This window comes from Mytilus edulis, chromosome 13 (assembly GCF_963676685.1).
Source record: "Mytilus edulis chromosome 13, xbMytEdul2.2, whole genome shotgun sequence".
Taxonomy (NCBI): Eukaryota; Metazoa; Mollusca; class Bivalvia; order Mytilida; family Mytilidae; genus Mytilus; species Mytilus edulis.
In genome coordinates this window covers 11,382,416-11,396,940 of record NC_092356.1, presented here as the reverse complement: position 1 = coordinate 11,396,940, position 14,525 = coordinate 11,382,416, and the positions used below count along the sequence as shown (strand labels likewise).

General features: G+C 31.2%; 1 protein-coding gene across 2 annotated transcripts in view; it reads right to left on the bottom strand.

Moving 5' to 3' along the window:
- The window catches only part of LOC139502092 (uncharacterized), a 36,281-nt gene that overhangs the window by 9,431 nt on the left and 12,325 nt on the right, over positions 1-14,525 (bottom strand). Inside the window, exons 8-15 of one of the 2 annotated variants that reach the window (XM_071291447.1) lie at positions 11,492-11,590; positions 10,276-10,374; positions 9,288-9,386; positions 8,299-8,397; positions 7,615-7,710; positions 6,352-7,043; positions 5,842-5,953; positions 4,925-5,026 (exon numbers count right to left, since the gene is read on the bottom strand). In XM_071291447.1, the coding sequence (XP_071147548.1) occupies positions 4,925-5,026; positions 5,842-5,953; positions 6,352-7,043; positions 7,615-7,710; positions 8,299-8,397; positions 9,288-9,386; positions 10,276-10,374; positions 11,492-11,590 (1,398 nt within the window). The remainder of the gene's footprint in view (positions 1-4,924; positions 5,027-5,841; positions 5,954-6,351; positions 7,044-7,614; positions 7,711-8,298; positions 8,398-9,287; positions 9,387-10,275; positions 10,375-11,491; positions 11,591-14,525) is intronic. The other variant, XM_071291448.1, reaches the window with a different exon arrangement.

The following is a 14,525-nucleotide window of genomic DNA, read 5'->3' as shown; positions in this document are numbered from 1 at the left end:
AAAATATTGCATCAGCATTGCATCACGAATTTAAAGTGATGAAGTTGTCTGTGACTTCAGGAAACTTAATTTCATTGATATTTACCACACCATTATTCTATTTTAACCTAAGATAAAACATACTCTGCTGAAAACGTTGAAACTTTGGATTAATATCTTAACAATAGAGGCGAGAGGATAGAGGTGTAAAACTTTATGTTTTTCTGGTCAAGTCAAAAAGTATGGAAATAAAACTCAAGCGTGATACAGCTCTGAATTTGAATTGTGATTAAATATTTTAAACATCATAGGTTTGAGACATAGAATAAATTTTTTGTAAGATCTTAACAAAATGTAATTGGATATTTGTCTAATAGTAGACCCTTTTGACCTCAGGGTGGACAAATTTCATGACGGGGACCAAAATCTTAAATTTAGATACACGGTTTGGTTTAATATATGAAAGAACCTTGCGAATTCAATATTTGTAAAAATCAAAGAAATGTAGTTCTATACCCTTCGGATCTGAAAGTGCACCAATTTCAAAACCGAGCCCAATATCAATAATCTCAGTTAGATTTAGCGTATAAATGACTACAAGATTTCAATGTTTGTCGTAATCAAACACATTTTAATTTGGACCCTTTGGACCTTAATGTGGACCAATTTGAAAAAAAAAGTCAAAAATAAACAAAAGGTAAATACGCGTTTAGATTCGGCATACCACAGAACCCAAATGATTCAAGTTTTCAAGAAATGAAACACAATTTAATTTTGAACCCTTTGGATCACAATTTCGTCCTGATTTGAAAGCGCGGCCCAAACTTAAAAATCTAAATAAACGGTTAAATTCAGAATATTAGAATTCAAGACTTCAAGGTAAACCTCATTTTGACATAATCCCCAAAAATCAATCCCAAACTTCATAAACATCATTTTGTATTAAGACACCTTGAGGTTCAGTTTAATAGAGATCCATATACCTATGCTCAAGTAATTGTCCGGAAAACAAATGTCTCGGTCGACGACAACGACGACATTCGCCATATCCTTATACGTCCGCAAATTATCAATATGATAATTGAATACAATTTTTCCACTTACAAGAAAATCTCCGCTTCATTTTATTACTTTTTACCCCTTAATTTTTGTTACAAATAACTGATCCATAATAGGAGTTATTATCCTTTATTTTTTCAGTCTTTTTTCTAATAATATCTTGAGAAAAGTACTACATAAAGAGAAATTTGAACAGCTGATTTAATCACCAAGGCAAAATTTACCAAAAATGAAAATGCTTGAATTGTTTGTTTAAATATCTTATAGAAGAAACTTTAAAGAATATTCATGGTAAACCGCCATCTTGGATTGTACTATCCCAGTAAAAAACAAATGTGTAATTATATTGGTTAAACTGTTTATTTATATGACGAAAACTTGCTGATGTATTGCATTAATCAAAATATTTAAACAAATACCAAACATTTGTTTTTCATGATCAATTTTTTCAACTAAGCCATTTCAGGGGAGATAAATATTTCATTAAAAAATCTACTTCGGTGACACAATTTTTTTATTTTTTTTTCCTAAAAACTTTTTATGAAACCTATTTTCTCACAATTTATTTCAAAATTCTATCCCATAGATTTCTCTTTGTGAACAAAAATGTGTTTTTTTCATGATCATTATCATCAGATTTAGGCAATTTCAACGACTCATAGCTTTAAATACAGCAAAGTGACCCATTTATTTTATTATGTTTTTGAAAAAAGCATTGTTAAGTCTTCATTATGGCAAAGTACAATAAAATTCCATTTTCGGGAAATATATACCTATCATCTACCTTAAATAGGAAAGGCATTTTCAATGGAAACAAACTACCCTTTTGTGACAAATAATGATTTTTGTCAAGAAATTTAAAAGAATTAGCCCTGTTAACAGTCTGGAGTTAAAAATATGAACTGCTTCCCACGAAACCTTTGATGTTTTGGGTTACTGTCTTGTTGAAGCAGCAAAATAAATGCACGAAATCGTAATATCAGCTGCGCGCAATTTTTATGCTATGATTTGAAGTTCATCTATTTTCTCTTTTCATTCTTAATGGGGATTGGGGAGGGACTTGTTGGACAAGTGGTCTAAGAAGAAGAACAACTGTATCACTAGCCTGTCAACACTAAGGTTGTGACATTGAATCCCACAAGTGGCTGGTAAGCTCGACTACAATCTTAATTGACTCGAAGTGTTCGTTTTCCGAACGAAGGTCAGTGGTTCTTCCCATGTACTACGTGCACATCACATAAGGGAAAATGAACATCATATACGTATACATGTATTTGCCCCTAATATAATGTCAACAGGACACTATATAAAGGTATTTGCGTGTTACAAAACGTCATATGCATTCCATATAAAGATAAATGCACATCATATACTAGTAGTGAAAATTTGCATTATAAGATAATTTTGGCTTCCAAAGCATATTATGTTATTTCTATTGCTGAAGGTGGCGCTAAACACCTATCAAGCAATCAATTTATCACTCTACGAATCAATATTAATATCAACTCATATCGGTATAAATATGCATGACTGGATAAAATGTGTTCAGACTTCTCTTGAACTGAATTTTACTGTGCGTATTGTTATACTTTTACTTTTCTACATTGGCTAAAGATATAGGGGGAGGGATGAGATGTTAAAACATGTTTCACCCCGCCGCATTTTTGCGCTTATCCCAAGTCAGGAGTCTCAGGTCTTTTTAAGTCTTGTATGATTTTAATTTTAGTTTCTTTTGCATAATTCAAAGTTTAGTATGCCGTCCATTAACACTTAACTAGAATAGATATTTGTTTAGGGGTAAACTAAAGGTGTAATACTACCAATGATTTCCCCTGTTAGTCTTTATTAAATTTGCACTTTTTAAAAAATTTTGCAGAATTTATCTTTGTTTCAAATCAAGAAAAACTTGGCATTAGTAAAATTTTATCCTGACCAGTACTATAGAAAAAATTTCACATAACATTTCCTTGCATATAAGAAGATAACCATCACTGGAAGTGATCAAATTTCCCCCCTTATGTAACCTGTGTACTAGATTTAGGAGCCATGTAAGATCAAGTTTCCAAAATATTGTATAAAAAAACAGATAAACAAATAATGGTGCTCTGAAATTCCCAAAGACATATTTTTGTGACACATAAAACTTGTTTCTGCAATACAATGTAGGATTAATTACCTACAACTATCAAATTCACGAGAATATTTGTTTTCGACCTATTTTCGTATACAACCGGATTTGTTGTACCATGATTTGGGTGCGGGAGTTTCTCGCTGCATTGAGGACCTTTTGGTGACCTTCTGCTTTATCTGTTCTATGGTCGGGTTGTTGTCTCTTTGACATATTCCCCATTTCCAAGTTTTATAGTAGAAATAATAAAGATATTGTTATGAAATACTTTTAGAAATGACTGGGATTGAATTGGTATATGAAATGATCAAGTGGTAATTCACAATATAATTTTCTTTTGTCATACAAAATTGTTTTATCACATTTTCGCCGTAGCAGGGAAACAATTTCAACAAGCTGCAGTATGGATCTAAATTTTCCTCCGAAATGCAATTTATATTTTTACAATTTTCCACAATATAAGATGTGATTTTCTTATCTTTAAAACAAGTTACATGTATCAACGTGCCAATGTTTATACCTTGTAAAATCACAACAATATTCCAAACGATATCTACGCATTTTACCCAGATTTATAGTAAATTCGAAGAAGCAGGTCGGAACCGTTTCTGACAGTTATCTTTCTTATCATTGTCATGTATACTGACCATATCAACAATGAAAACACATCATGTAAGGACGTTTTAGAAGCTTACAATGAACCTAATCACTTATTAATACAGAGATGTTTGCACATTATTTAAGGGTCAATAACATCATATTAGTATATTTTTGCACAGAATATCAAAATGCATGTAATTGTACATCAAATTATGTCATCGGGATACCATATACAGGTGTTTGCATAAAATGAAAATAGAAATATCAAAAGAGCTTTTTCGTTCCAAATCTGATACAGAAAAAACTATTTGTCATGATAAATCCTTCATACATAAACCAAGTGAAAATAAAGGTTACATGATCCTTTATAAAATAATCTTTAGAGCAGTGGACATGAGACTCTTGTGTAGTTGTTTGTGCTAGTATATACATATATATTGGTTTGTCTTTTAAGCTTCATTATCGCTGTAAAATGTATTGGTGTAGACAAATGTAATATAAAATACTGAAACGAGTATATAAAAGAGGGACGAAAGATACCAAAGGGACAGTCAAACTCATAAATCTAAAACAAACTGACAACGTCATGGCTAAAAATGAAAAAGACAAACAGAAAAACAATAGTACACATGACACAACATAGAAAACTAAAGAATAAACAACACGAACCCCACCAAAAACTAGGGGTGATCTCAGGTGCTCCACATTTGGCACCCGTCGTGTTGCTTATGTGATTACAAATCCGGTAAATAGTCTAATTCGGTAGGTCACATTCATGAAAGGGAAGGGGATTGTAGTTACGACGTAAGGAACATATCCGATATCCTTTGTGAAACGGTTATTCCATAACGGTCAACCAACTCGTGATGGCGTCCGTAAAATTTACGACGGGATGATTTCAACTTCACCATTTGGAACTCTTGGTTTAATAGCTTCCTTGTGAGCAGTAACCCTCTGTCAAGAAAATCATGATAGGAAATTCAAGCACGGGAATATCGTATCAATTGGGAGGTATATATATATAACAATCATGAACAATTGTCTAAAATATATATAAATGTATTCAAATCAATTGCTATTTTGTTTGTTGTTGATAATTGTATTTGTCACAAGTATCATACCTATATGACAATAAGGACCTTCTTTGAAAAAACATACCTTGTTTCCTTGATTCTGTATCCTTTAACGTATTCATGTCTTGTTCATTCCCAAAAACTTTGATCAGTATATTGATGTTTTCAACAATAGTATTAAGATTTTCTGTTTAAAACAAAAGCAAGAATCAAGCAAAACTATAAATAAAGCTTACAATAATATATGTGGTTTGTTAATTAATGAAATCCGCACGGTTATGCTTAGCTATTTACATCAACATCAATTGTTCTTAATGAATAGTTGCCTCTTTAGTAAGAATACCACATCTTCTTATCTCAACATTCAAAAATCATTCTGGTTATGTCAGATAGTCTACAAATGACAGGCAAAAACCATAAGATCATTACCAAATCGCGGAAAGTACTGAAACTAAAGATAACCTGCAACCCTGTTAAAACTTGTTATTTATTACTACTGTTAATACCATGTTGTCACTTTAGAATTGAGGTATCCATACCATATGAAAAATTGCATTGACCTCACAGAATAACTTAAATAGGATCTTTCACGTGGTTGTTTTTTGTACAAACACTTTAACTTGATATATGTTAACTATTAACATAGGTGTATACATATATAGATATGTATGCATGTTAAGTAAATACTGGCAAATATCATGGTGTGTGTATAATCCATGCACTACGCAAGTATTTGTATTTTCGTTGTTATTGTTGATAATAAACAAGACTTTATATTTTTAGTATGTGTTTTTTTACTTTTTGATGTTATCTTAAACTTGTGTACGTTTTTTAAAATTTCCTTTTACTTTGATCTAAAGTCCAAAAGTTTTAATATATAGGTGTTTGTGTATGATGTCGAATCCTGTAATGTTACAAATTTCTGTAAAGTTGTTCAATGTTCGCTGATTGGGTCAATTATATACTCGATAAAAACGTAGGTTTATAATTCTGGATATTTACGTATTTTCTCCATGGTTTTCTGGGAATCTCTTCCAATGGATGTACTGCAGACCTTTGGAGAGTGTATGTGAAGAGCCTCTTCTTTATTTAGGAAATTTTCAATCTGAGTTCTCTTCAAAAAAAGAATTAGTAATATTACATATTTCATTTCAGTTTGATATCATTTTCAAACAGAATTCAAAATATTTCGACAACTTGGCTTCAAATTTCATTCAAAATCATTTTATCCATCCATAGAATCTCAACAAAACGTAACTTACATGTATTCTGTCAGCAAAAAAGTTATATGTGAATTGAAAGCAGACTTGTTTTGCAAATAATATGTTTCCACTAAATATTTTTTTCTGAACATAATGAAGGAGGGAGCTTTAAAGTAAAAATGTGTTGCACATGTTAAAGGAAAATTTCAGCTTGAACGTGTAACAAAATAACGCCATAAGAATTATAGTTTTAACCATTTTCCCAGATTAATCGTCGTATTAAACGAACACATTACAAATATCCTCTTACCTCAAATTCGGCACATTTGTTTCTCCAGTAGTCACGACAAAGAATCTCATACTTCAGCATATAATCAGGAATACAAGTAATCGTTTTAGTTTGCTGAATCTTTTTCGTGGTTATTTCAGCAAATTCACTGTTAATGAGTTGAGCTATTCCCAATATAGATCCTTTAACTTTTTCCCATTTCCTGTTAAATTTGTTATCTGAAACTCTTTGCATATCTGATATATGGAATATCTCATTGCGCACTTCTTTTATTTGCGTTATCCAACTATCTAGCCCTAATTCTTGTTTTCCACATTTTAAAATAATATGGCTTGCAAGTGTTATATCAATTTTTTTCACATCTATGTCTTTTATTGCAACATATTTACAGGTACAGACTCGGACAACTTTCCCGTCGATATATTTTGCGTGATTTTTGATCTGTTTAGATACATCTGATTTATACAATAGAAGTAATTGCTTTCTAGATATTAATTTTGAACCATTTATCAATTCAAACACACATTCACAACATGCATTTGTTTCGTACACGTGAATCAATTTGTGCTTTTCCTCGATTATGTTCAGAAATGACTCAAAACTAGTGGAACCAAGTATTTGTTTTCTTATATATGTCCAGATAACATGACTTGCAGTGTCAACTAGCAATGCCACTAGCTTGCAGTAGTTTGTTTTTTCCGTTGAAACCATGTCTACAAAGAGATTCAGATTGTATCAAGATATATCTGTTTATATTTGATTAAGGAATCGTTTATTGGTTAAGATCATTCTTACAGAATATTGTCGAAAAAATACATTCAATCATTTATGACACATGTATGGGACAACTATATTCTGCACTTTTAAGAGAAAAAAAGCACGTAACTATAACAATGAACACAGGTTGTATGATAAAATAAATTGAGCGTACATATATTTATTAACCAACCCTTTAGAGACACGGATTCGTAGAAGTGTTAAGTATCCGAAACCAACATTCCAGTACTGATCTAATATACTGTTATTATCATATCATGTTTTAACAGATTTTGACAGGTGCATTTATTGATATCTATGATGAAGTAATTCTCAACACTTCGGTCAACATTACTGCCGGTGTCATAAGTTTAAATTAACTATTATTATTATTTATAAGAAGAAAAAAAAAATAGTTCACCCTGCACTGCATCTTTTTTCCAAATGACAGAACACTTTTGTAAATTTATTTTCCAATAGTATCAAAATAAATCTATTACATACTACCTATTTCTGTGTTTTACTTACCAATAAATTCAGCTTGGGTTCTTAAATTTATATTGTGACCAGATGAAGCTTGTTTTGTCTTCTCTACCACATCTTCCCTATTCATCTCACCTATCTCTTTTAAAAAGAATTAAAAAATAAACACGAACCCATATATGTATACGAATCCCTACCATTCCATTGATTGTGAGTTATGTAGCAGAAACTTAAGCTTTCTAGACATTATAAAATATTAGAAAAAAAAAATAATGCGTACGAATAAAAAAATAAGACGATTTACAAATATAAATGTTATATGTGTCTCAAGCTAAGACATGTGTGTGTGTAATTTTGTCAGATGTATTGTCGTCTACAGGCTTAATCGGCAGAAACGGGATGCAAGGGGGCCCGGTCCCCTCTTTCTTGGGAACAAAATGTGGTTGATAATATAGGAAATCACTGAAGCGTGACTAGAGCGGTTCCCCCTTGGGTCAGTCAGCGGCCCCTTCTCCCTTGCAAAAGGTTCTGGATCCACCACTGGGCTTTATAACACAGAGACAATACTTAGAGCCGGAACAGTTATATCTTATATTCAATCATGTGTAATAGTTCAACCCTACAGTGCATTTAATAAATGACCGAATAACTGCTACATTTTGAAAATTTTAATTTTAATAGATTCAAAATTATTCTGTCACACACTACCCGTTTCTGTGTTTTACTTACCAACAACGTCAGCCGTTGTTCTTGCTTTGCCATCTTGAACATCTGAACAATTTTCTTGCCTTTCTACTACATCTTCCCTATTCATCTCAATATTCTTTTCTAAATACATTTAAAGTAATAGCGTACTAATGTATTGTATTAGGGGCAAATATCGTTAATTACACAAACACAAATGTGTTGTTCGGTGTGAGCTAAGGCTCTGTGTTGAAGACCGTACTTTGACCTATAAAGGTTTACTATTAGAAATGTTTACTTGGATGGAGAGTTGTCTCCTTACCGCTTATACCACATCTTATTTAATCTATGTGAATTCCGTTTTTTCAATTGATAATAAGTTTGTTAGCATCATTCAAAACTGTCATTTCAAACATCATCAAATATCAACAACAAAAATTGTCTAATGTGTGCGAATAAAAGATGTTTTTTTTTAAATAGTAATTGAATATTTAAAACACAAATAACTTTTGTATTTAAAAGAATATAAATTTAACAAAGACTAATGGGGGAAAACAACGGTCACCGTGGTATTACACAAATTTACTCCATTTCTATCCTCAAATCTTGAATTCTGATTGCAATATTTGTATCTATATCACAAATAAATATTATGGGTTTTTTATTTTTATTATGTGTTGTCAATCTTTGTTCGGCTTTTGAGTTTGAATGTCCCTTTGGCGGATCAGAGGGGGCTGGGACCCGGCCGCTCCCCTTAAGTGGGAAAAATGTGGTTGATTATATAAAGAATAACAGAAGCGTGACTGGAGCGGTCCCCCTTCCCTCTTGTAAAACGTTCTGGATCCGCCACTGGGCTTTATAACACAGAGACAGTACTAACAGCAGGAACAGTTATATCTTATATTCGTGTGTAATAGTGTAACCCTACAGTGCATTTAATAAATGACCGAATAACTGCTACATTTTGAAAATTTTAACTTTAATAGATTCAAAATTATTCTGTCACACACTACCCGTTTCTGTGTTTTACTTACCAACAACGTCAGCCGTTGTTCTTGCTTTGCCATCTTGAACATCTGAACGATTTTCTTGCCTTTCTACTACATCTTCCCTATTCATCTCAATATTCTTTTCTAAATACATTTAAAGTAATAGCGTACTAATGTATTGTATTAGGGGCAAATATCGTTAATTACACAAACACAAATGTGTTGTTCGGTGTGAGCCAAGTCTCTGTGTTGAAGACCGTACTTTGACCTATAAAGGTTTACTATTAGAAATGTTTACTTGGATGGAGAGTTGTCTCCTTACCGCTTATACCACATCTTATTTAATCTATGTGAATTCCGTTTATTCAATTGATAATAAGTTTGTTAGCATCATTTAAAACTGTCATTTCAAACATCATCAAATATCAACAACAAAAATTGTCTAATGTGTGCGAATAAAAGATGTTTTTTTTTAAATAGTAATTGAATATTTAAAACACAAATAACTTTTGTATTTAAAAGAATATAAATTTAACAAAGACTAATGGGGGGAAACAACGGTCACCGTGGTATTACACAAATTTACTCCATTTCTATCCTCAAATCTTGAATTCTGATTGCAATATTTGTATCTATATCACAAATAAATATTATGGGTTTTTTATTTTTATTATGTGTTGTCAATCTTTGTTCGGCTTTTGAGTTTGAATGTCCCTTTGGCGGATCAGAGGGGGCTGGGACCCGGCCGCTCCCCTTAAGTGTGAAAATGTGGTTGATTATATAAAGAATAACAGAAGCGTGACTGGAGCGGTCCCCCTTCCCTCTTGTAAAACGTTCTGGATCCGCCACTGGGCTTTATAACACAGAGACAGTATTAACAGCAGGAACAGTTATATCTTATATTCGTGTGTAATAGTGTAACCCTACAGTGCATTTAATAAATGCCCGAATAACTGCTACATTTTGAAAATTTTAATTTTAATAGATTCAAAATTATTCTGTCACACACTACCCGTTTCTGTGTTTTACTTACCAACAACGTCAGCCGTTGTTCTTGCTTTGCCATCTTGAACATCTGAACGATTTTCTTGCCTTTCTACTACATCTTCCCTATTCATCTCAATATTCTTTTCTAAATACATTTAAAGTAATAGCGTACTAATGTATTGTATTAGGGGCAAATATCGTTAATTACACAAACACAAATGTGTTGTTCGGTGTGAGCCAAGGCTCTGTGTTGAAGACCGTACTGTGACCTATCAATGTTAACTATTACAAATTGTGACTTGGATGGAGAGTTGTCTCCTTGGCACACATACCACATCTTATTTAATCTATGCCGGTGTTATGATTTTAAATTATCTTTTGTTCTTATACATTAAGAAGAAAAAAAAATTAAAAATGTTCAAATGACAGAACACTTTTGTAAATGTATTTTCCAATAGATTCAATATAAATCTATTGACTACTACCTGTGTCTGTGTTTAACTTACCAATAAAATAATTTTACATATTGTGACTTGGATGGAGAGTTGTCTCCTTGGTACTCATACCACATATTATTAAATCTATGTGAATTCCGTTTATTCAATTGATAATGAGTTAGTTGGCATCATTTAAAACTGTTATTTCAAACATCATAAAGTATTAAAAACAGAATTGTTCAATATGTACGAATAAAAGAATATTTTTATTTTATTTGTTAAATAGTAATTGATTATTTGATACAGATAACTTCTACATTAAAAAACAAATTTAACAAAGACTAATAGAGGAATACAACGATGGTATTATACAAATTTACTCCATTTCTATCCTTAAATCTTGAATTCTGATTGCATTATTGGTATATCCCACTTATAAATATTTTGGGATTTTCATTTTTATTCTGCGTTGTCAACCTGTGTTCGATTTTGAGTTTGAATGTCACCTTAAGCGGACTTATGGGGCCGAGGGACCCCTTTTGTTGGAAAATGTAGTTGACTATATAGGGAATCACTGAAGCGTGTCTCTTGGGTCAGTCTACGGGCCTCCCTCTCCCTTGCAAAAAAGTTCTGGATCCGCCGATGGGCTTTGTAACACAGACAGCACTTGCAGCAGGAACAGTTGTATCTTATATGCATGTGTAATAGTTCAACCCTACAGTGCCTTTAGTAAATGACCGAATGACTGCTACATTTTGAAATTTTTTATTTTAATAGATTCAAAATCATTCTGTCACACACTACCCGTTTCTATGTTTAACTTACCAACAACGTCAGCCGTGGTTCTTGTTTTGCCATCTTGAACATCTGAACGATTTTCTTGCCTTTCTACTACATCTTCCCTATTCATCTCAATATTCTTTTCTAAATACATTTAAAGTAATAGCGTACTAACACTACAAACTCCTCAGAGTCTGAATTGACCAGTTTTTGTGCTCGACCAGTAAAATCGAGCACACATTTTACTCGACTAGTCTCGACATTGTCTCGACTGTACTTAACTGTACTTAAGTGTACTCGACTAGGTCTCGACTTTACTTAATTAGTCTGATTCAGTACTTGATGATCTTTGTGTAGTCTGAAATGGTCTTGACCAAGGCTCGACCTGTCTCGACCTGTCTTGACTAGTCTCGACCTGTCTCGACTAGTCTCGACTCAGTCTCAACCAGTCTCAACCTGTCTCGACTAGTCTTGACCTTCAAATTTAGTTTTGACTGGTGTAAATCAGCCCATCTAACTAAATTAAATATTGATCTTACAAAATTCAAGCTTATTAGGTAGTTTGATTTATTGCTGTGAAATGAAAGAATTTAATTTTACAATATGTAAAAAAAAAATTATTATATAAAAATTCAGATAGGCATCTTTAATTTTTTTTATAACTTTTTCAAATCAACTTGGATTTTCATCAAACTATGCAGATATCTTAGATATATATCAAGCTTATTGAATCTCATTTCATTTAGTTTTTTGTTGTATTGCTGTAAAATTTAAGAATTAAAGTAATTTGGGTAAAAAAAGGCTAGGATTTGCAATTCGGACAAAATAGAGATAGTACACTTTAATTTTTTTAATAACTTTATCAAATCAACTTGGATTTGCATCAAACTATGCAGTTATCTTACATATATATCAAGCTTACTGAATCCCATTTCATTAAGTTTTTTGTTGTATTGATGTAAAATTTAAGAATTAAAGTAATCTTGGTATAAAAAGCTAGGATTTGCAATTCGGACAAAATAGAGATAGTACACTTTAATTTTTTTAATAACTTTTTCAAATCAACTTGGATTTGCATCAAACTATGCAGTTATCTTACATATATATCAAGCTTACTGAATCCCATTTCATTTAGTTTTTTGTTGTATTGCTGTAAAATTTAAGAACTAAAGTCATCTTGGTATAAAAAGCTAGAATTTGCAATTCGGACAAAATAGAGATAGTACACTTTAATTTTTTTAATAACTTTTTCAAATCAACTTGGATTTGCATCAAACTATGCAGTTATCTTACATATATATCAAGCTTACTGAATCCCATTTCATTTAGTTTTTTGTTGTATTGCTCTAAAATTTAAGAATTAAAGTAATCTTGGTATAAAAAGCTAGGATTTGCAATTCGGACAAAATAGAGATAGTACACTTTAATTTTTTTAATAACTTTTTCAAATCAACTTGGATTTGCATCAAACTATGCAGCTATCTTACATATATATCAAGCTTACTGAATCCCATTTCATTTAGTTTTTTGTTGTATTGCTGTAAAATTTAAGAATTAAAGTAATCTTGGTATAAAAAGCTAGAATTTGCAATTCGGACAAAATAGAGATAGTACACTTTAATTTTTTTAATAACTTTTTCAAATCAACTTGGATTTTATTAAAACTATTTGTTATTTTGTTTGGTGTATTTCTGTCAAATTCAAGAATTTAATTAACCTAGGTCAAAAAGCTACGATATTAGACATATATCTTTTCTCATAATTTGGGAATAAGTATATATAAAATATTAATATAATTCCTTTAATGTTTTATTCCTTTTGATATACACTATATAAATATATCAAAAAGGGATGAAACATTAGAAATTATTAAAATAGTTCTTCTGATTTGTGGTGATTTATAAAGCAATACCTTCTGCTTGGGGCAAACTTATTAAAAAGATCACATCTACCAGAGAGTTTTAAATTCTAAATAACATTTATTCAAAGTTGCAACATCCTGTTAAATCTAAATCGCAGGGCTTTCAATTCACTAGATAAGTAATACACGAGTTTAAGAAAAGTAGGGCTTTCTTTTTACCTGTAAAACTCACGTGTACTGATGTAATTAAATCATGTATAGTGTCATGTCATTAAATTTGACAAAAAAATATTTTAAAACTTCATAACAACCTGGGATTTAGTAAGATCACCAAGGTAGCTAAATCTGTAAATAGTTTTAATAAAATCCAAGTTGATTTGAAAAAGTTATTAAAAAGCTTAAAGTGTACTATCTCTATTTTGTTCGAATTGCAAATTTTAGCTTTTTTTACCTAGATTAATTTAATTCTTAAATTTGACAGCAATACAACAAAAAACTAAATGAAATGGGATTCAGTAAGCTTGATATATATGTAAGATAACTGCATAGTTTGATGCAAATCCAAGTTGATTTGAAAAAGTTATTAAAAAAATTAAAGTGTACTATCTCTATTTTGTCCGAATTGCAAATTCCAGCTTTTTATACCAAGATTACTTTAATTCTTAAATTTTACAGCAATACAACAAAAAACTAAATGAAATGGGATTCAGTAAGCTTGATATATATGTAAGATAACTGCATAGTTTGATGCAAATCCAAGTTGATTTGAAAAAGTTATTAAAAAAATTAAAGTGTACTATCTCTATTTTGTCCGAATTGCAAATTCTAGCTTTTTATACAAAGATGACTTTAATTCTTAAATTTTACAGCAATACAACAAAAAACTAAATGAAATGAGATTCAATAAGCTTGATATATATCTAAGATATCTGCATAGTTTGATGAAAATCCAAGTTGATTTGAAAAAGTTATAAAAAAAATTAAAGATGCCTATCTGAATTTTTATATAATTTTTTTTTTTACATATTGTAAAATTAAATTCTTTCATTTCACAGCAATAAATCAAACTACCTAATAAGCTTGAATTTTGTAAGATCAATATTTAATTTAGTTAGATGGGCTGATTTACACCAGTCAAAACTAAATTTGAAGGTCAAGACTAGTCGAGACAGGTCGAGACTGGTTGAGACTGAGTCGAGACTAGTCGAGACAGGTCGA